At 35.8% G+C, this 22,471-nt stretch overlaps 2 protein-coding genes and 1 long non-coding RNA gene across 5 annotated transcripts; 1 reads left to right on the forward strand and 2 right to left on the reverse strand.

The window, feature by feature from the left end:
• Positions 1 to 1,408: 1,408 nt before the first annotated feature.
• Positions 1,409 to 3,274, reverse strand: LOC107737289 (uncharacterized). Of its 2 annotated transcripts, XR_001639785.1 has the most exons (4): positions 3,061 to 3,274; positions 2,039 to 2,460; positions 1,847 to 1,896; positions 1,409 to 1,757 (listed from the first exon to the last, which is right to left on the reverse strand). It is a non-coding gene; the product is annotated as an uncharacterized LOC107737289 (long non-coding RNA). The 2 variants fall into 2 exon arrangements; XR_001639784.1 differs by having other exon boundaries at positions 2,039 to 3,274.
• Positions 3,275 to 3,490: 216 nt separating this feature from the next.
• Positions 3,491 to 11,825, reverse strand: LOC107737290 (uncharacterized). Of its 2 annotated transcripts, none has more exons than XM_016548753.1 (7): positions 11,605 to 11,825; positions 9,749 to 10,084; positions 5,495 to 5,833; positions 4,930 to 5,253; positions 4,360 to 4,512; positions 4,204 to 4,232; positions 3,491 to 3,917 (listed from the first exon to the last, which is right to left on the reverse strand). In XM_016548753.1, exons 1-7 carry the CDS (start codon positions 11,747 to 11,749, stop codon positions 3,813 to 3,815), a joined length of 1,431 nt encoding a protein of 476 aa, XP_016404239.1. In that variant the 5' UTR covers positions 11,750 to 11,825; the 3' UTR covers positions 3,491 to 3,812. The 2 variants fall into 2 exon arrangements, with proteins under 2 accessions (XP_016404239.1, XP_016404240.1); XM_016548754.1 differs by lacking the exon at positions 11,605 to 11,825 and adding an exon at positions 10,476 to 10,521.
• A 7,820-nt stretch (positions 11,826 to 19,645) lies between these two features.
• LOC107737287 (natural killer cell receptor 2B4-like) lies at positions 19,646 to 22,285 on the forward strand. Its single transcript, XM_016548750.1, has 5 exons — positions 19,646 to 19,955; positions 20,569 to 20,894; positions 21,019 to 21,124; positions 21,217 to 21,278; positions 22,238 to 22,285. The coding sequence occupies exons 1-5, from the start codon at positions 19,664 to 19,666 to the stop codon at positions 22,283 to 22,285; spliced, it is 834 nt and encodes a 277-aa protein (XP_016404236.1). The 5' UTR covers positions 19,646 to 19,663.
• Positions 22,286 to 22,471: the final 186 nt, after the last annotated feature.

Here is a 22,471-nt window from a genome sequence, read left to right on the forward strand (position 1 = left end):
CGAGCACCTCCCGACCTCCCGATAATTTTCAAACATGTAAAAAAAAATCGGATGCTGTCGGTTTAAATTTGTGGCGTATGTGCGGTTGAACAAGACGATTTGGCGATCCATCTGAAGTTGACCAATCAGATGACAAAAACCATATAGCCTATAATAATTTTAGTTTAATTATACAGTTCTATTTTTTATTTGTTATTTCGAATGTGCCAAATTTGCCGTTCAGATTTATGAATGAATATACCTGTTGAAGTCAGAAATTCAGAAATGGCCTACTCCTTCGAGTTCTTTATGAAGAACAGAAAGTCCATGCTTTTCTCTGCTTTTCATCCATTCTCTTTGACATGTCCTTTGTCTTCGTTTTTTATTTTTTTTGTACGTCACAAGCCGCCTGCCACAAAGAAAACGATTTCGTCCTCAGAATCCATATTTTTATGAATGGCGCGAAACATAATCCTTACATCAGAGTTTGTAAAATCGTAGTAAATTCGTGTCGTGTGTGACTGCCTCCGTACGATTTTCGGATAAACTCAATCGTGACATGAGCCAGGGCTCACGACGTTCCGACCTTCAGAATCGCACCGTGTACGCCCGCCTTTACACACTGCATGAAAGGCAATTTTCAAAAATCCATAATAGGGGCACTTTAATTACATAATTTCAAGATCTAATATCAGGAGTTAATTGGCCAAGTTAGCCAGAAAAACCTTTCATCTGTTATGAAACACTTGAAATAGTTTTTCTTTAGAATTACAGGTGATTAGAAATTGTTCATATTGCTAAGGTTTTTGTTGAACAGCTAGTTAGCTTGAGTAAAGGTCAAAGGTTGTGTGTGTTGAACATACAGACACACAATGATCACTCTACAAATGTTAGTAGTTAGTGTTAGGTAAGCTCAGTTCTATAATGACAACTCTCGGAGGGATTGGCATGGTAATGCACATGACAATGTTAACGTATTTGGTCTTGGCGGAATAGATCTGCTACGCTGCTGCTGCTGCAGCAGAGCAAGTACAGAGACTTGCTACTGCTAATATATCCACAAAATGTTGCTGTGAGCATGTAAGAAATACTGCTGCTGCACATATGACATGCGAATAACCCCCATATAGCATACATGAAATCACCCTGTAGCAGATCTATGCAGGTGGAGCTGGGGAAGATGGAGGGTTTCTGAAGTGTGCCACAAAATGCTACGACAAAAAAGCAAGGTATTTGAATATTGAGCAGTAAGCTCATTGGCTACCGATACAGGAGAGAACCAATCAGTTGCCATGTGACAATGATGTCACCAGGTCAGATTGAGCTAGACCTATCGGACTGCGCCATCTAGAGTTTCATGCCAGAACTCTGCATTTATTTCTGATTATAAACTCTAAAATCATGACAAACTTACAGATTTCAGCAGTTATGGGTTAATCAGATCTGTTTTTATTGCCATCTATCTGTAAGAAAATGCAGGGGCTCAAAGTATAAGGCACCCTTTCCTTGGCTGAAGCAATGTTAAAGAAAGCAAAGAAATTGTGTCAAGATATTCTGCTCAAAAAGGCACTAAATGATCATCTCTTCCAGAGCTTGTATCACAGGCTTTTGATGAGTTTGGCCTATTGGTACTTCAGCTCTGACAGAGCAATTTTTCCTATAAAATTACCATTACAAAAATAGGCACCATGATGGCATTCATAAATCCTATTGTTCTTGTAAGACAGTGTTCAGTAGGCAGTTGAGATGACTCTGAACGTGAAACAGATCTGATGAACCTGAAAAAAAAAGAAAAAAAAAAAAGATTAGCACAATTAATTCTCTTCCACTGTACAGATAAACGGATCTAAACTGGGATCAAACATACTTTTCCTGTTCAAATACAGGCGATCATTTCTATCATGCAGTGATGACATTCTGCAATAGAAACAACAGGAAAGCTAAATTAAATTATACAAAATGACACCAAAATACAGCACAGCTTAACATGCTTTAAAAACGGGAAAAAAAAAAACAAGAAATGGAAGTAAATAGATCATGTGAAGTAGTGGCCATTCACCTTACACGCCCCACAGGTCTCCATCTCCCTCCTCACATGAAATGCAAGAACTTGGCAGTAAAAAACCTAATCAGTATCTCAAATGGCAGCATGTTATACTTTACAACACTTTTGATGCAGCAAAATACAAAGAAGAACATTCACTTTTGCACATTTCAACAATTAAGACATTCAGTGGTAGCAGCAAACATCTGAAAGCTACAATAAATATCAAATGTCATTGTTCTATCACTGAACACACATTTGTGAACTGTGATTAAAATACAATTCAGATGCTGAACACCAGTACACAGCTTGAGCAGCAGTCAGTAACAGACACAAAATATACTATAAAACCATACATTACATAAAACACATTTTTGGCACTTTGTAGCTGCTTCTGTCCACTGCGTCTTTCAGTGCACTTCTTACAAGTTTAGTTCCTGAGAGTTTGATCAAGGACACAATGGTGAGATTTCATGGATTGACCCTTGCTGGATTTCAACCACCTTTCTTTAACCACAAAGGTATGTTAACCAAACAATCAAACATCAGCGTGGACTGTGAAATGTTCCATTTCTTAAATATTACTGTTAAAAATGTCAGTTTACAGTTGACAAAGCTGCCTGAACAAGAGAGGTTTGCTGGTTAAATTAGGTGTAGAACAGCAGCATCCAAAACTCAACATACTGGCATTTCATCATCAATGTTCCTCTGTCCAAGCTAACAAAAACATATTCCAAGAACATTTTGCTAATGTTCCCATTGAGTTAAGAAAACATTATTTCTGAAAGGTTCAAAACATCAATTTTTTAAAAGAAAAGTTCTGAGAACATTTCCCGCTAGCTGTGGTAGTGTTGTCAAGATGACAATGATAAATAGTAAAGATGGAACATTATAATGCTAATTTGTATATACAGTATGTGAAGAGCACTCGCATCTTGCAATACGACATCTTTTGGCCAAAATGCCCATCTTGAAAACACATTTTCACAGCCAGCTATAAATAAACAAAACATTTGATATGTCAAGATTACGTTTACCTGCACCCAAACAATCTGTTAGTAATTGGATTGATGGCTCAACTGGATGGCAAAACCTTCCTGTAAACACTTTCGATCAGATTGAAAGGGGTAGTGTAGAACTGAAATAATCTGATACAGGATCAAATTAAACATGTAAATGCTTAAAGCTTGACTATCTTGGTCACGTGTATGTTCCCGTTTAGTTCCTGTTTTCCTTATTTGGTCCTTCCTGTTCCTGTCCTCGTTGTATGAATTTGGTTCCAGCTGTGTTTGTTTAATTAGTTAATTTGCTCCCAGGTGTGTCCTATTGGTGTCTGTGTATTTATAGCGAGTCCTGTTCTGAGTTTCTTTGTCTGGAATTGTTTATGTCCCCTCCTTGTGCTACGTGTGATTCCCTGAAGAAGAATATTAAACTCCTTTGTTTTGTACTCCTGGGCTTCTCGTTCCTCGCTCTGTGCTCCTCACAGTAGCAACCCGTGACAATCTTCTCAGTCCGATTAAAAAAATATGCATGATGTCTTACGAATGTCCGTATGCTTATTTAGATAGAACTGGTCAGTATGAGAGACCAAATATTCACTAAACATTTGCGCAAAAAAAAAAAAAAAAAAGACTCAGCTTTTTTTTTTTTTACGATGTTATCAGATCAAACATAGTACTTATACTTGTGGCAGCTTGAGTGACATTATCAAGGTGCTCCACAAAAGTACATCTTGTTTAAAATGGTTTTGACTAGAAACGTCACTGGTGTTGATGCAGACTACTGATTACTATGATGTCCCATTAGCCACAGCCTGATCAGTGGTTGTTTCTTGAACAACATTCATTTCAATATAATTTTCCCCAGATAGCAAATTTTCTGCTGCACCATTCTCCTGAAACAAAGAAAACAGAATCACAGAAGGTGATCAGGATTGATGATCCAGTTACACAAACACATCTGATGTTTGCTGAATGTAAAGATTCATGTTCTTCATTTTGAAGTAAAACAGCACAAGTGTGGTGCTCTCTTAAAATCAATTGTTATAAATTATAAACATAATATGAATTATTATTTCTGAATGAAACCACATATACTTTCACACAGAAAGCTCAAACAGATAAACGTCACAATGATCTCAAAGATCAGAACTGTTGTAAATTCATAGGGTAGTACCTCACCTCATCATGATTGTTCTGCCCCTTGGTGTCTGTTTAAACAATAAAACAAAATCTTAGTTTGGTCAATTACACTAAAAAGACACATTTTTAAAGATAATTTTTGTATAATAAATCCTATATTTACATTTAATGAGATCAGTTGTATGTAATACTTGCCATTTTGTTTTGTTTTTGTACATTTCTTGTGGCAACAGTAAATCACAACAGCTACTGCAGCTACGAGCAGAACACCACCAACAGCACCACCAATAACAGCAGCAGCATTTGTTCCTGGTGCAGCAGTTGAAGGTGGACCTGGATCTCGAACAGCTGAAGACAGACAGCCATTATTATTAGAGATAGTCTGAAAATCAACTGTATCAATACTTTTGACTGATTTTTACACCTTTCTGCTTTCAGCACAATGCTGTTTGATATGGATTTATTTGATAAATGGGGCCATCTGGTGGTTTTTTGAGCAACATCAGCTAAAATAGTGGCTTTCACAGGAAAATGTATTAATATATAAATACAATTTTTTCTTATTATTAACAATAGACTTCAAAATTGTAAAATGCATAATGTGACACATATCAATGTAACAACCGTCTGTCACTATAATATGACAACCTATTTGAAAATGACAGATTATCAATAATGAAACCATTTAGTTGGATGATTTATATTTCAAAGTGTTTTCTAAAACTGCTCAAGGGAAAAGGCACTGAATTAATAAATGATACTCACCAGCATCAGTAACACTGACAGTGAAGCTTCTAATGATGCTGATTCTGCTGCTGTAGATCTGTTGTTGATAAACTCCAGAGTCTGTGGTTCTGGTGTTTGTGATGGTCAGAGATCCAGTCTGATGATCCAGCTTCAGTCTGTCTCTGAATCTATCTTCACACTGATCATCTGCACAGATCTTACTCTGATCTCCAGTGATTTCAACAATGAGAGTGTCATTAAAATACCATCTCAGCAAATAATTTTGGCTTATTTCACCAGAGTATAAGGTGACATTTTCTCCCTCCTTTTTCTTAATTTCATCTTGTTTAGCAGCAGAAATATCTGAAACACAAACCAAACGCTGCTTGTTTTTTTTTTTTTTTACAGGGGAAAGGAACATAACATGAGAACTGTGGAATCTATAAATTACACTTTAACAGCAAATGTGTGCTTTAAGAAATTATATGTGAATTAATACACAGGTAAATATAATAAACACCGAATGTCACTACAAAAATATTAGTAAACATATGAATGATGTGATTTAAATGTACAATACTTGCTTTTAAACATAATAACTCACCATGGACGGCAAAACTGAAGGTCTTGTCACCCTCGCCATTGTTTGTACTGCTGATCCTTAGTTGAAAAAGTCCAGCATCTGTGGTTCTGATGTTTGTGATACTCAGAGATCCAGTCTGTTTGTCCAACTTCAGTCTGTCTCTGAAACTCTCAGTGTCATTATTACACTGAACATCTGTACAGAACTTACTGAGATCTCCAGTGATTTGAGCGATGCGAATGTCATTAAAATACCATCTAATTCTGCCTTGTTGGTTTGTTTTAACATCAGTTTGAAAAGTGACTGAATCTCTCTCCATCACAAACACTGAGACTCCATCTGTACTAACACTGAAAAAACCTGAAAAATAAATGAACAGTTCATTAGGATTTATAATAAACAATACTGCCCATGAAATTTTTATTTTGTACTTATTAAAATTGTTCTGTTTTCCACCACATCAAGGTACAATGTCATGTTTTTCTACAAAATCCGATTATTTTTAGTACTACTGTTTGAATCTGAATGTTTTCATTTACATTTTTACTCATTTGGCAGAAGTGTCCACTGCTATCACAGACAGATGGACTAGTAGACAGACTGGATCATTGAAAGGCTTTCACAAAACCGTATTACCTTCTGATAGAATCACAGAAATAACAAACATGGCAAGGGAAACGTCACCCACAGTCTTCAAAAAATAATTACTGGCATTAGGGCTGGGTATCGTTCAAAAATTTCTGATATCGATACCGATACCTTGACTTCGATACCGGTTGCTGAACGATACTTTTTTTCAAAACCAATTTTATGAAATCAATTTTAACAAGATTACATTATCTAAAAATAAATAAATAAATAAATAAATAAATAAAAATGTAACCAAAAAAATGTAAATTTAATAAAGTTTAAATAGTCTTCAGTTTACACATCTGTTAGGCTACGTTTAAACTAGTGCGTGTTCATTTTAAAATGCATAGCTTAGACAGAATCATCATTTCTATTCATTTTCCACTGATGATCATTAGCAGCTTCCAGCACTGTCTGCCTGTGTTCTCTCTTCCATGATCGCTGCTCTGACTCAGAGATAATAACATATTTCAGCAACATTACATGGCTAAAACACACATTAGACGGCAATCGAAAATTATTAAAAACACTCTATGGTGGTTTAAAGTGAGTTTTGAGTAAATAAGATTTATATTCCGCTTTTATTGTCTTATGTAGCATGATGCTACAGTGTGCATGAATGGTCACATAACACGCACTTTCGGTTGTGTTGTATGAATGAACCGACATCTGCATATGATCAGAACTCCACGCAGCTCCCGCGCTATTCTCCATTGGAAATGAATGACTTCCGGTCTGTCATTTGTCAGGGATAGTGGAAAGCCGGCTTGAAACACAGTGGAAACGCTAGTATGACGAGGATCATTTTTATTTGAAAGGGGTCATATGATGCTATTTTAAAGATCATTATTTTGTGTATTTGGTGTAACAGAATATGTTGACATGCTTTAATGTTAAAAACAACACATTATTACACAAATATATAGATATAAACATAGATATAGATATAAACAAAGATATAAACATTAACTTGATGTATTGTTTTTATGTTTTCCAACTCTAAATAAAAGTGACATCTACCAGTCACTTTTCTTTGCATTTTATTTTTAACAAAATCAGTTTTCCACAGCATTTCTATGAACAACAAAAAATTAATTTTTTGTTACTTACTGATAATACTTCACTGATAATCCTCTCTATGGAGAAGCGATCGGCGCAAAAGAATCGCTGAGTCAAAATTGACAGGGCTCATTTCCCAAAGCAACTACGGTCGCAAGTAGGGATGCAACGATTATAGTTTTTTATTGGTACGACTATTGTCTGAGGAATAATCACGGTTTTACGATTATGACGATTATTATGCATTTACTCATTTCCCAACATTACTAATGTATAAAATCACATGAACACTCTTTAGATATTAAAGTGTTATTTATTGCTGGCTTTTGAAACAGAAATAACACAGTAACCAACAATACAGCAAAAAATAATAATAAACAAAAGACAAACAAAAGTCCATCTCTCCCATTGGAATTTATTCATTACTTATGAATAATACTACAACAGGGATCAGGCACGTGCACAGGTAGGGCTCAACCTGTGCAGAGCACATGCCCTTTTTGTCCTTACACTCCGAAGTGCACTTTTTTTTTTTTCTTCAATAAATCAGTGCTATTGGTCACCCTTTACGTCTGTCTGTCTGTTTTACAAATATATTTAGTGAATGAAAGGTATTAAAAAGAGTTACCTTGGCTAAATCTTGTTGGAGCCGCTCAAACTGTCAGTCAAACCTCATAACTCCACCCCCTGTCTTGACTGACTGAGTGCAGTGAACTGAAGTTCCACAGCAGAGCAGCTGAACGTCTTGCAAGGGTAAATAAATATCTTCTTGTTTGTATAAGTACAGCGTTGTCTTTACGCAAGAAACACTAGTATGTCTACTGTATAAAGGCTCATGTTTTATGCATTTGAGGTCTGAGACCGGACCTGCGGAGAGAGGGCATTTGCCATCTAAATTAGTCATAGCCAATAGCCTACACTTAAATAGCCTGTGCATACAGTAGCATTTCATCTTTTATAAAATGACATTTTGGCCAAACGTATTTTACAACAGGAAAAACTGAGCGCCCATATAGCTACAACAAACTTTGTAACCTGTTGATCAAAACGTAATGTGATGCTGCCGTTTTAATGATGTTCTCTGGTGGAAATAAAGCTTCGCTGTTTGGTCCCTCTGTGATTTCATCTAATGCATGTAGTAGCCTCCGTGCCTCTGATAAGCACGTCATTTTAAGCTGGTGCACCGCTAGTGTAACTTTTTTTGTTTTGTGCAAGCTGCAACAGTTCCGTTTCGTGTAACAGAAACACTCGGTTTAGCGGAACCTTTACGATTAATTAACCGTGACGTTTTAAAGCGCGGTTAATCGTGAAACCGGTTAATCGCTGCATCCCTAGTCGCAAGTAATGTCGTTATAGTTCAATGTAATTTAACAACCACAGTTTGCTAACGATGCTTTTGGGAAACACACCTCAGATCCATCCAGTTTGTGAACCATTCACACTGGTTTCGTTAAACAAAAGAAATGATTCATTTAAAATATTGACTCAAAAGAATCATCTGTTCACGATCATAAATCGGATCATGAACTCGCATTACCACGCCAAAGATGATCTATTCTTAAACATTTCGAATGAATAAAGACTTCAAGTTCATCTGTAAAGCTATCGTTTGACTTCATAAACGTTTATTTCATGCATGATTCGTATGGATCTGTTAACTGAATGCAAAGTGTGAATTCGAGGAGAATTCGGTGTCATTTTTCAATTAAATTCTTAGAAATATTAAACGTAATGATAACCATTCAATGCTCAAAATATGAGAAAATAGAAACGCAAGCGTTTTTCAGATGAGAAGTTGAATCCTTCGATGCCGATAGAAGTTATGTCGCAGGTAACTTGGGCATAGATTGCACTGAGATGTTACGTCCTTTTTCAGATTTATAAGTAAAATAGTCTTTGTATTTCCACAAGAGAAATGCATTACGCAAATGGCTTTCTGTTGTGTCATCCATTTTTGTGCCGTGATGATGCACTCTCACTACGAGTTGCTAAATAAACAGGCTGCTGCACACAGTTTTTTTAATGGAGAATCTGCCTTATTGGTTAAAATCCCCAAATTGTTTACTTAAATATTAAATGAAGAAATTACATTAAAAATGTTAAGTAATCACTTTGGTAATCTAAAATACTTTTCGGATGTAACTGTAATTTGATTACCACCTATTTAAAATGTAATTATGACAAAATACAGTTACTCATATTTTGTATTTTAAATACGTAATGCCGTTACATGTATTTCGTTACTCCCAAGCCCTGATTATTAGACAAACTTCTATCTGTATTAGACAGAACTGAACGACGACAGCGAACAAGAGGGAGAATGTGAGCGGTGTAAAGATAAAAGTCCCGCCTCGAACACATCGGCCAAACAGAAAAACTTATCGGCCGATGCCGATATTTGAAAAATACCAAATATCGGCACTGGTGATATATCGGTCGACCACTACTTTTAATCTAATGGGGATGGTGGGGGGATGGGGAGGATGCAGAGGGGATGATTTTTGATATTTATGTATTTTTTCAACATTCCCCTTCAAATGATGTTATTTAAATGTACAAGATTAGCTTTTCAAAATAATGACTCACCACGAACAGTAACACTGTAGGTCTTTTCACTGTTACTGCTGTTTCCACTGCTGATCTGTAGAAGATAATCTCCAGAGTCTGTGGATCTAGTGTTCATGATGGTCAGAGATCCAGTCTGATGATCCAGCTTCAGTCTGTCTCTGAATCTCTCAGTACCTGAATTACACCGAACATCTGTACAGATCTTACTGAAATCTCCATTGATTTCAGCGATGCGGGTGTCATTGAAATACCATCTAATTCTGTCTTGCTGGTTTGTTTCAACACCAGTGTGTAGACTGACTGAACTTCCCTCCTTCACTGACACTTCACTGACTGATCCAACACCAGACACACCTGAAGAAGAAACGAACACACAATCGTAAGCCAAACAAAATGATACAACAGGAAAGTGTTAAAAAAATATATTTTATAAAGATGATAATGATTATAGGTAAAGACATATGAATGATACATAATGTAACATGCAAACAAACAGCAGGACATCACTGATTTACAAATGCACTCATCAGACAAACATACAGTCTCATGAATGATCTTATACAACTTCATGATCATCATGCAACCGATAGCATGTTATTATTTTTAGTACTGTCCTGAATAACACTTTTCAGATAACAGACATTTACTGTAGACAAAATAACACAACACAAAGGAATCAGTTCCAGAGTTTACACAAGCTTGATACTGTAACGACCACCTAATTTGTTATGTACCTTTAAGGCACCTCCTGTGATGTCATGCATTGTCTAGGTGGGCGTGCCTGGGTAACGTTTGCGCTGGTGATATAGCTGACTGTTCTACTATACTCTGCTCCAGAAAGCATCCTGATTCTTTTATTAGTTTTATTTGTAATTCTGCCAAAGTGTGTCTTGTAATTTTCTCCCCACTCTCCTCCATGTATGCGGAGAGTGCGAGGATCCTTTGAAGCTACGTATAAAGACGTATGGGATCACCAACTCTCTCGTCTATGAGTAGTCTTTTCCTTCTTTTATTCCTGACATCTGGGCAAATCCCAAAACACTCTGGTCGACGTTACAATACTTAATGTGTTATGTTTTCTGGCTAATCAATAAAGATGTTTTGTGATAGTTGCTCATGAGGCCCATGTTTGTCTTAATAAGCATTGGTTGACCGATGTCATTTTTTGATGAATGATTCACAGTATGATCTGTACATTCACGCAATCCAGAATTTTCGAATTCAACCTCATAATGAATCAAAGTTGAACATAACATTTTTTTTTTACTTAATGGAAAATGGTGTTACCCTCCCCCACATTACAATGAGGTGTTTTTTCTGTTTTTGGTCCTGCGGTTTTAATCTGCCACGAAAATAAAATGTTTAAATTTACATTCTTATTCATTTGAAATAAGCTTTTATCTAAAAGCGTCTGACATTGCATTCGATCAGTTTGTGCAACATTTGCTCGCAGTATGATGCCATATTACTTTTATTATTTTTTTATCTGGGCCTATTTGCAATGTGCAGGCTAAATGCGTCACATTCGTAGTTCGTTTTTATCATCGACAAACAGCGATATTTTAACACATAAATGCCATGTCATAGTCAAGCAAAAATCACGCACTCCAAAATACAAATGATATTTCTGTCGAATAAGAGATTAGCTGATATTAAACAAACTGCGTCACATCCACCGGCCGGCATTTTGACAAGAGGCCTAACGTTAGTACATTTTAACACGTATCACGCTGTCCTATAGCTTACATCTGACAGCTTCTGTTTTGTCCCATAAAGCATGCTACCCATGCGTTGCACTGTTTTGACTGAAAACGTGATTCTTTTAACTGAAAATAGCGGTTAACATAGAAAAGCGAAACTAGCACAAATCTTACCGTGGTAGAGTAAACAGTACAACAATAAGGGCAAAGTAAAGCGACTATTCTTTTTTAGCAGTTTTTCTAAAAAAGAAATGCAGATTTGTATATGTAAAAGTGACATGGCAGTGTTATTCCGCATCTTTAACGCAGAAGCTGTCATTTCACTCGTAATGTGAAAGTTTTCTGCTTCTTCTTTTGGTTTTATGGCGGGTTGCGAACCAACTTCATAGGTGCATACCGCCACCTACTGTGATGGAGTGTGACGAGAATGTACCATTTCTCACCTAAATCTTAAATTATGTTAATTATTCCACAATTCTTAAGAAATCTCATGATTGCACTTATTTGTTTTCCTGCATTTGGACCATCATTCAGAATACTACTTAATGAAAATTATTTAACTCCTAAGGATTGTAATTCATCTTTAAGTCGATCCCTTTCTCTTTCATATGCTGTACATATCATCATAACGTGTTCCACTGATTCCTCTGTTAAACAAACATTACATAGACCAGTATTATGTTTCCCTATAATGTAGTATTTGGTTAAGATTTGAGTGTCCTGTTCGTATACGTATTAAAATGACTTGTTCCCTTCTACGTTTTAAGGATTCTTTAGCCATTTTATCTACCTCTTCATTACCTTGACTTCCCACATGTGCAGGTACCCATATAAACCGAGTAATTATCCCTATCTGTTTAATACTATATAGTGTAATCATGATTTCTGTTAAAATGTCTTTTCTATTTGATTGCCATGATTGTAAACTCATAAAAGCTGCCATTGAGTCAGAGCATATTATTACTTTATCCAGTCTTCATATACTCACACTAATGCCATAAGGATAGCTACCATCTCTGCTGTATAAACAGAAGTACCATCCGTAATTATTCCAGCCTGAAATTCTGGAATGAAAAATGCAGCACCTGTCCTTCCAGTTTCTATTTTAATACGTTACTACATTTCTTTATAATATACTCTATGTGGACTTTCCAAGTTAATTTATCATCAAACCACATTCCCAACCATTCTCCACACTCACTATCTGTAACAATTCATTTCCCACCCGAACCTGAATTGTTCTATCTAATAAAAAACTTAAAACCCAGTTATAAATTCTTCCTTCAAAGAAGAAGATTGGGATATATAAAACTAGGAATATTCCGATATTAACAGAAGGAGTAACAGCTATCACAGAAAAGGAAAAGGCAGAAATATTAGTCAAGACCTTTCAAAAGGCACATTGTAAAGAAAATCTTGATGAGAATTATAGAAGGAAAGGACAGGACATTTTAATGCAACATCAATGTATTTATAATAGAAAACCTGATGGGACAGGAGTATTAGATGCTGATTTTGAGATATGGGAACTTAGAAGAATATTATGTCAATTTAGGCAATCAGCTCCAGGAGCTCCAGGAAAAGGTTATAATATGATCAAACATGCAGATGATAGTATTCTTAAAGTAGTACTGGAGTTATTTAATAAGATATGGATAGAGGGGAGGATACCAAGATCATGGAAACATGCAATAATAATACCAGTAGAAAAGCTTTATTTCTATTTTTAATAGCATTAGAACATTCTTCATTCCATCATGAAACAACTTTATCCCTTCGGTTTCCTTTTGCTTTTGGAATGGATTCTTCTGCTGCTCTGATTAAAATTGAACTCAATCTCTCTGAGCACTCTTCAATATCCTCTTCCATATTAAATCCCAACAGCTCTGTCTTACATATAAAATTAAATTTATCCCAATCTAAGGTGAAAGTCTTCTTCTTCTTCTAAGTTTTATTGGCGGTTGGCAATTACCGCCACCATCTGGTATGGAGTGTGGACTAGATGTCATATAGCCTATACATTGTTATAAAATAAAATAAAATAAAAGAACTCCTTCTACTTAAATTAGTTTCTCTAAGATACTGAAACAATAGATTATAAGTAACACATATCTTTTGACTCTTTCTGCAAAATTCGACTAGCAACTAGCAATTACTAGAGGAGACTGTACTGTACAGTTTAGGCGTACAACATTTGGACGGTCAGTGTCAAGTCCTACTCTTGTTCAACTTCCAAAGGACACAAGGACAACTCAAATTTCGCTCTTAATCAGTGACAATGACTGATCCTGTGATAAGCAGCCAGTTTGCTGCTGCTGGTGCACTCTGGGAAGTGTAGTTCTTTGAGACCCATTTCTGAGATTTAGCTCAACAGTCAGTCTTCTCAATTAGAACCATTAATTATTGGAATACTCTACCAACTGAATTAAGGAGTAGTACAAATTATTTAACATTTAAATATAAATGAAAGAAATTGTTAAAAGCAAGTCATAGCCTATTTGTATTCATGTGTTCATTTTTCCCCTTTATGATACTGCCATTATTATCCTTAGTGTTACGTCCCAGGTCTAGGGTCTAAGAGGATAACATAAATAATGATCTTTACACCGGGGTGTTTTGATCTTTCGTTCTTTCTTTATTTTGTTATTATTATAATTTTTTTAGTCAAGTTCAATGGCAATAAAACAGCACACAAAAATAGGAAGCGAGTGAACTTCAGGGTTGGGCCAAGGCCAAAATAATAAACAAAAATTAAAACTAGCTTTTTTCAAAAGAATCTTAATACCCTAGAAAGAAAAAGAAAGTTCAACCAATGTTAAAATGTTTTCATATATCTTAAAAAAAAAAGAAAAAAAAGGTCATTACATTTTGTGCACAATACATTAATTAATTTTTAATAGATTTATTAATCAAATTTTTAAACTGTCTGTCATAAGTCAACATCTCAGGAAAATGTTATGGGGTTTCAAATCAAAATATGACTTTCTGTTACGAAACAGGACGTTGATTTCATACATGTCCTCATATGAGGACACTGGGACTAAAAGCATGTTTATTAGCAGTTTGGGAGACATAACAAATATACATTGTATATAATGAGAAAACCCGTTTATGGCCATTTTACACACATTTTGCAGAAAGAAAAATGGTATATCAAACCATTCTGTTATAACAGTTGAAAATCATCTTTATACAAAGTTTGGTAAAAAAAAATCCTGAAAACTAAAAATGTATTGGTGATTTAAAAAATCTATTGTTTTTGCCTATGCATGTTCATTCATGTCTTTTTATTTTATTTTTTTAAATTGAGTCCCGATGTCCTCTACCGAGGACATAGTATAACTTATGAACGAAATATAATATAATATAATTTTTTTTTTAACTTTTTTTTTAATGCTCTAAACAATGTAAAGACATGAAAAAAACTATTTTTTTGCTAAAAATCTTTTCTCGGGTCTTAAGAGGTTAAAAATGTTTCACTATGTAGCGTCCTTTAATTTGGAGTAAGAGAAACTGGGGGAGTGGCTTTATTGCGTCAGAGATGTGTCACTTTGCTTGAAGCTGATTGGTCAAATTTCGGTTTGAGATCTCTAAACCAGAACATAACCTGCCATCGGAGCAGGTTAGCTGTGGAGTGTAAATTACTAAGGCAATGAATGCAGCTAAAAGCCAAGCCACTTTCATGGTACCTAAAACCCAGGATTGGTGCAAACTAAACTGAAACTTACCTGGCTAGCCAGCTAATCTGGCTTCATGGTACAGGCCCCAGGTTAGTTTCCCAGCATAAGTTGCCAGAGTGACTGAGCTTGAGCTATGGTAAATTTGCTTTCGGAAACCAAATCAAGTGACAATAAGTCAGACTAACTGAAATAAGCCTGGCTTATTTGGTAAACGTGTTTTATGAAACAGCCCCCAGATCTAAACCAGGTTGGATTTGTTTGGTTTTGTCAACTCTAAACCTACTCTGAAACTCGGAGTTTGTTCATCTCGCTTCGTGCTACAGGCCACAGGGATCCTCAACTCTGAGTTCAGCTCTAACCCTAATCAAACACACCCAAACATGCTAATCAATGTCTTCAGGATCATTAGAAAATCACAGGTTAGGTGAGTTTGAGCAGAATTGGAGCTAAACTCTGCAGAGCATTGGCCCTCCAGGAAAAGATTTGAGGAACCTTGGCATAAACTAACACACACATACACTCTCTAGTTGTTCTGTTGAAAGGAATGGCTGTGCTGTCTTCTGAGCTCCCTTTATAATCACTAAATAGCTGTCACTCATCTTAGTTCATTGCAATCTTACAAAGTTCTGTTACAATCAATGAAGCTCTCTAGACTGTATAATACATCTCTCATTAACATTGTCTGTACACAGGGGGCTCCAACCCTGCTCCTGTCCTGCAGATTTCAGCTCCAACTCCAATAAAACACACCTGAAGCAGCTAATCAAGGTGTTCAGGGCTGCTTGATAATTACAGATAGGTGTGTTTGAGCAGGATGGGAACTGAAGTCTGCATGATGGTACTTCTCCAGGAGCTGGGAGATCCCTGGTTTTCACTTTGTTATAATGAGATGATTTGCCAGCGTGCAGAATGCAACACTGGACAAAATGTTATTCTTTAACGTGATTCTAACATAAACTGTTTACTTCAACATGTGGGTATTCCTGGAAATTATGCCAGACTTCTTGTCATTGACTTTAGCTCCACCTATAATTCTATTTAGCATCATCAGGTTATCAAGAAACTACCTGCAAGTTCCATCACAACTAATACATTGGATTTATAATTTACTTTCTAATAGACCACAAGTGGTAAAGGTGGAAAATTCATTATTGCCTACCATTGTTCTCAACGCTGGCACTCTCCAGGGATGCATTCCTAGTCCATTTCTTTATATTCTCTATACAAATGACTGCCAGGGTGTATTCACACCTGTCTTGTTTGGTTCGATTGAATCGAACTCAAGTTCGTTTCCCCTCTTGGTGCGGATCTTTTGGGCAGGTGTGAATACAGCAATCACACTCAGATGCGGACCAAACAACCGTACCGAGACCCAGCTAAAGAGGTGGTCTCGATCCGCTTCCAAACAAACTCGGGTACGGTTCGTTTAAGGTGTGAATATGACCCGACCTCGATCCGACCCAACTGCAGAAATCATGCTCCGAAACAGACAGCTAGCGCATATAGTGCTGTTATTTGCATTTCAATGCTTAAATCACTTGTTTTTAAACCACAATGCTTAAAAACACATGCAAATGATGAGTTTTCGTGACCATGGTGCACAGCAACGTGATGTGAGTGTGCTAAATAGGCTAAAGCTTGCCACAAAAATTACCATGACTATGTTGGGGGAAAATAGTAAGGATATATTTGAATTATTTACTAATAAATTAGTGTTTTATGAGTCAGAGTCGCAATAAAGTTGATGAATCCTCATCATTGGACGCGCCTTTAGAAAGAAATGCATCTTTACGTTTTGTAGTCATTTAAAGCTTTCTATAGATAGTCTATATTCATCATGTCTGTAAGGAAAATATTCGCTGAGTTTCGGTCCATTTTTGTGAAGCGCTCCTGTTCAAGACCGAGATGGCAAGCACATCCTATTTGTTTTCTTTATTTTACAAAAGCACAAAGTTTTCTTGATATTGTGAGGGCGCACAACTAAAAATAGACCCTTTACAGTTCCAAACGATGTATTATTCTTACCTTTATGAGCAAAAATGACGGCATATTTAATTTGTTTCCACTGATGTCCTGAAACGCGCTTCAGCTTACTCTCCACACAAACGATTGGATATGCACCTAATAGCGCACATTTATATAGGTTAAATGTTTAAACTAACATTGTGATATGCTTTAAGTATTTTATATCTATAGATTTTATTTTCGGCAAGTCGTAATTACAACATCGTATGACATTGTCTCATATGATGCTCATAAGTTTCTTCATATTGCATTAGTAGCTGATAACACCAAATCAGTAAAATAATAAAAATTGCACTAGGAAAGATCTCCATGATTAACCTGTTGTTGCACTTCCCTATTTTCCCTGCTTGAGAATTTCTGTCCAATGAATGGATGACCTTGGCACATGTGTGGTTTTGTTTACAATTTCTGGTTTACTTGCAAAAAAGGGCAGTGTGAAAGCGAGCCGCACCAAACAAAAAAAAAATCAACATTGTATTTGGTCTGGACCAAAGCAAGTGAACTAGCGGACTTTCCTGGTGTGTATACACCCTTAAAGTCCATTTGTCACTGCCCATTATTTTAAAGGGATAGTTCACCTAAAAATGAAAATTCTGTCATTAATTACTCTACTCTATCTAATTACTCTTACCCTCATTTCGTTCCAAACCCGTAAGACCTTTGTTCATCTTCGTAACACAAATTAAGATATTTTGTTATGAAATCGAAGAGCACTCTGACCCTCCATAGACAGCAAGGGAACTACCACGATCTGGGCACAGAAACGTAGTAAGAACATCGTTTAAACAGTCCATGTGACATCAGTGAAGCTACTAGAATACTTTTTGTGTGCAAAGAAAACAAATAGAACGACTTTATTCAACAAATCTTCTCCTTCAGCGCCATTTTTGAGAGTATCACGGCGCATGCCCAAGTTTTTCCTCCTTCCATGTTCTACATCTGCAGCACCATGCACATATCAAAGTCAAAGTCAAAGTCAAAGTCAAAGTCAACTTTATTGTCATTTTTAGCACATTGCATGGCAATGGTTAAAAGCAAATCATAGTTCCTTCAGGGAACAACGGTGACAGATATATACAAATATACTACACAAAAAAACCAACAAACAGTAAAATAGGTACTTAATACGAACAATAGGTAGTTAAAGGTAAATAAACAGGACATTGATACATACATGGAGTATAGCAGCATTTGGAAATTTGTAGTGACAGGGAGAATTCTTTTTGGACTATCAACGTTCCATAGCATATTTTATGGTGAGATGATACCTTTCTCCACCTTAATATCTCAAAGACTAAATAACTGTATTTTTTAAGCTCCTCCAAAACATCAATGTATTCTTTCAGGATTATCATTGATGGAGAGATGAAAATTGTAGAGCATTTCAGATACCTTGGCATTACATTGGATAATCATCTCAACTTTAATCAGCATACTCATATTCATAACACTGGGACCAGAAGAAGCCCTTCAACTACAAACTAACACATCAAACCAATGGCCACATACAAGATGTTTGTCCACCCTACAGATCACCCCGTTTCTACAGAAATCAGACCGCAGCAGGTTTCAGTTTGACTCAGAAGCTGAGCTGCTCATATCACACCTCAGTAATACTAGTAGTGAGAGACAGCAGATGGTTTTAACTTTTTCTTTTTTTTTTTCATACACAATAATTTATATATGGGTAATTCAATTAAATTACAAAACAAGAACAACTTAAGTAAGTTAAGTAACAACTTAAGTTTTTCCCCCATTTATTTATTAGAAATGTTCTTATACATATTTAATACATAAGACATTTAGATTATCATTGTTAAATGACAAATACAAACAAATGTTTCCGCTATTAATACTGTTGAAGCCTTTAGAGTCAGAAGAATGTTCTGAGTTTTAGATCATGTGAATGAGGAGGGTCAAACTCTGTTGGGGGAGGATTCACACCAGCGATTGTTTTCAGCAGATAGTCCTTTTAGGTCAAAGTTTTCACTGAACAACTGTAGAAAATGTTTTTTTTGTTCTGTTTGTGCTGGTGGAGTCTGACTGGTAAGTTATAAAAGCATGGCTTATTTAGTTTTTTTATTTATTAAAGCATAACAAACTACTGTTAGTTTTCGCTTGCTGTTAACTCAGATAGATCAAATCAATCTGAGATAAAATGTTCTGGTCTGCTTTGCAGTCATAGTTTTAAAATTGTGACTTATAGGCATGGAAATGTTATAAAATTTATAAAAGTCAATAAAAAGTATATGGAAATTTCAAATGTAAATAAACTCAACCAGTGGAGGCTCAGGAAGTGAGACACTTTTTTTTTTTTTTAAATGTAAGGCGAATTTTTTGTGTTTTTTTTTTATGTTTTTGTAAATGATTACAAATAAATTCATATAAAAGTAATACAAATTCATTAGTCTAAAAGCAAATAGCCGCTGACTTCAGGATTTGTAAACCAACAAAAGTCTTAATCTGCTTCTGTATGTTTTTCAGGTGTGTTTAGCAGTAAAACAAATGAAATACAGTCAGTGTATGTGATGGAGGAAGACTCAGTCACTTTACAAACTTTTGTTACTAAAATACATGAAGACGACGACATACTGTGGATATTTGGAGCTGAAACATTCCTCATAGCTAAAATCAGCATTGAGAACCAAATCTTCTCCACATATGATGGTCCTGATGGGAGATTCAGAGACAGACTGAAGGTGGATCATCAAACTGGATCTCTGACCATCACAAACATCACAACTCAACACGCTGGAGATTATAAACTAGAGATAAATGGAATGAAACGGTCATCAAAAACATTCAGCGTTTCTGTCTACGGTGAGTAGAGATCTTTTGTTTCCTGATTGTTGTATTTAGAAGTTAAACTCAATTCACATTTGTGGCATTATGACTACCACAAAGTAATTCCGACTCATCCCTCATTTTGAGGTCATGCTGAGGCTTTATAATAGATGTTGGTGTGGCCAATATTTAGAGGATTTAAAAGAAAACTTTATAAAAGCACAATTCCTGCTTAAATAATTTTACAGTAATACAGTAATTTTATGGTTTATGGTATTGCATGGCAAAGTTGCTGGATTGAAAAATTGGATTACAACTTTACTAAGAAACTGTGATTTTATTTTTTACACTAAAATCATGTTAACATTCATATTGTTCATCTTGTGGCTGTACTGTTGAAACGGTGAGTATTTTAACATTTACTTTTACATATTTTTGATAATCAACATTATGTCAACGTTGCCTTAGAATGAGTTTAACTTATACTGAACCCAAATTATTCATTTAAATATTTGCATACTGAATTGTTTAATCATTTTATATTTTAAATTGAAGGAAACACTCACTGGTTGTCAACAACACATACACCAAAAATAAGACCGATGTTGAGGTTTGTCTGTATTTATGTTCATTCACTCATATTTCCCAGCTCCTCTACCTGCTCCTGACATTACCAGAGATTGTTCATCATCATCATCATCATCATCATCTTCATCATCATCGTCATCATCATATTGTTCATTGTTGTGTTCAGTGGTGAATGTGAGTCATGTGACTCTCTCCTGGTACAAAGGAAACAGTTTATTGTCCAGCATCAGTGTGTCTGATCTCAGCATCAGTCTCTCTCTACCTCTGGAGGTGGAATATCAGGATAAAAACACCTACAGCTGTGTGCTCAACAATCCCATCAGCAACCAGACTCAGCACCTCAACATTACTGAACTCTGTCGGCCATGTTCAGGTATGTCGGTGTTGGTATTAACATGAATTAATTAAGCTGACTTCTCAGTTATATATTGCTGATATTTGATAGTCTTTGTTTAAATGAGACAAACAGATTCACTGACACTAATGGTTCAATTTTTCGATTCCAGATCAGGGCCTACCATTATTTTACATAGTGCTGATTCCTTCTGCTGCTGGATCTCTGTTGATTGTAGTTTCAGTCGTGATCTTCTGCATCTGCAGGAAATGTAGAAAAACAGGTCAGAAGAACAAGCTGCATGAATATTTATCTTTAAGACATAAATTTTGATACAACTGTCATTTTAATATGTCTGTATTATTGTTAATGCAGCCCAGACCCAAGAGGAAGACAGAATTGATTCAGCATTGTGTAAACCAAAAACACGAAAAACGGTAAGATCATTCATGACTGTTTTGCAAAAAGATGTGTTGCAGTCAATCTGATTGAAGTTTGCAGCATCAGATGGTCATTGAACAGATGTGGGTGGACTATCGGCCCGACCATTACCTGCAGTAGACAGCACATCAAAAGAATAGTTTAAGAAAGTTTTTTTTTTTTTTTGTGCTGTGTACACTAAGCCTGTGTACTTTTTTCCTCAGTGTAAGTTGCAGTTTTTCCATTATAATCAGTGAAGCTGTGTAGTTGCCTCATTATGCATATTTAGTTTATGGACAGCCCGTTTATATTTTTTGACCTGCTGCTGTTTGATGGAATGGAGATTTATTTACACATATCATGAATTAGGTGTTATGAATTGTAACCTAAATCCGCTACAAAGCCAGCTCCTGATGTATCTGTGGCCTACTAATTTAAATCATGGTTTGTTTAAAAACATATCTAAACAGTTCTACCTATAAATAAATTGGTTTGTTATCCTGAAATATCCCTTACAAAGTCAGTTTTATACCATTAGATTTGCATTGTAAAGAAAGTAGAACACAAAGCTGTTAACCTGTGCTTTGATCACGAGCTGCAGCTGCTCTGCGGTTCATGATCATCTGAGGTGAAATGCAGCTTTAGCTACCATTGGTTGATTTGTAGACGAGCTGCAGCAAGGATCTTTGCTGTTGCATTTGTGTGAAAGACAATCATTCAAGCAACTTCGCTGTTGTAAGAAACCTTCAGAATTGGTGATGAAGATTTTTGATGTCATATCCTTATGCTGGTCCATGTTAGCATATGTTATTGCACATTAAAAATCATCTTAATGTACAAGATCAACTAAAATTGATGGAAAAATGATGTTCTACTAAGGATTTTACAAGTAGTACTACTGAAGTCAATTATAAAAGTAGTTCTGTTACATCAGCAAGGTTCCTGATTGATTGATTGTTTTAGTGTTTCCTTGCAGAAATCAAAGACTGACGCTGTGTATGAAAATGTCCCCAAAAAGCGATGATCAAATACTGTATCTACTGGATTTTTGCTGTTAGAGCTCATACTGGATAATACCTCACCTTTTCATTCACATTCATTCTCTTCCACGATGTCACTGTTTTGTCTGTATCATATATTTGGTGTTACTGTAATGTCTAAAATGTTATTTTAAAGGGGTCATATCATGCGATTTCAAGTTTTCCTTTCT

Source organism: Sinocyclocheilus rhinocerous, unplaced genomic scaffold (genome assembly GCF_001515625.1).
Source record: "Sinocyclocheilus rhinocerous isolate Xijiao unplaced genomic scaffold, SAMN03320098_v1.1 scaffold614, whole genome shotgun sequence".
Classification (NCBI taxonomy): Eukaryota; Metazoa; Chordata; class Actinopteri; order Cypriniformes; family Cyprinidae; genus Sinocyclocheilus; species Sinocyclocheilus rhinocerous.

Coding starts and splice junctions, on each gene's coding strand:
- LOC107737287 (XM_016548750.1), top strand. CDS start 19,664: ATGGAGGAAGACTCAGTCACTTTACAAACTTTTGTTACTAAAATACAT. Junction 19,956..20,568: donor ATTCAGCGTTTCTGTCTACG/GTGAGTAGAGAT, acceptor CATATTTCCCAG/CTCCTCTACCTGCTCCTGAC. Junction 21,125..21,216: donor CAGGAAATGTAGAAAAACAG/GTCAGAAGAACA, acceptor TTGTTAATGCAG/CCCAGACCCAAGAGGAAGAC.
- LOC107737290 (XM_016548753.1), bottom strand. CDS start 11,749: ATGACAGCTTCTGCGTTAAAGATGCGGAATAACACTGCCATGTCACTT. Junction 4,513..4,929: donor TGTCAGTGTTACTGATGCTG/GTGAGTATCATT, acceptor GTCTGTCTTCAG/CTGTTCGAGATCCAGGTCCA. Junction 4,233..4,359: donor TACAAAAACAAAACAAAATG/GCAAGTATTACA, acceptor TTGTTTAAACAG/ACACCAAGGGGCAGAACAAT.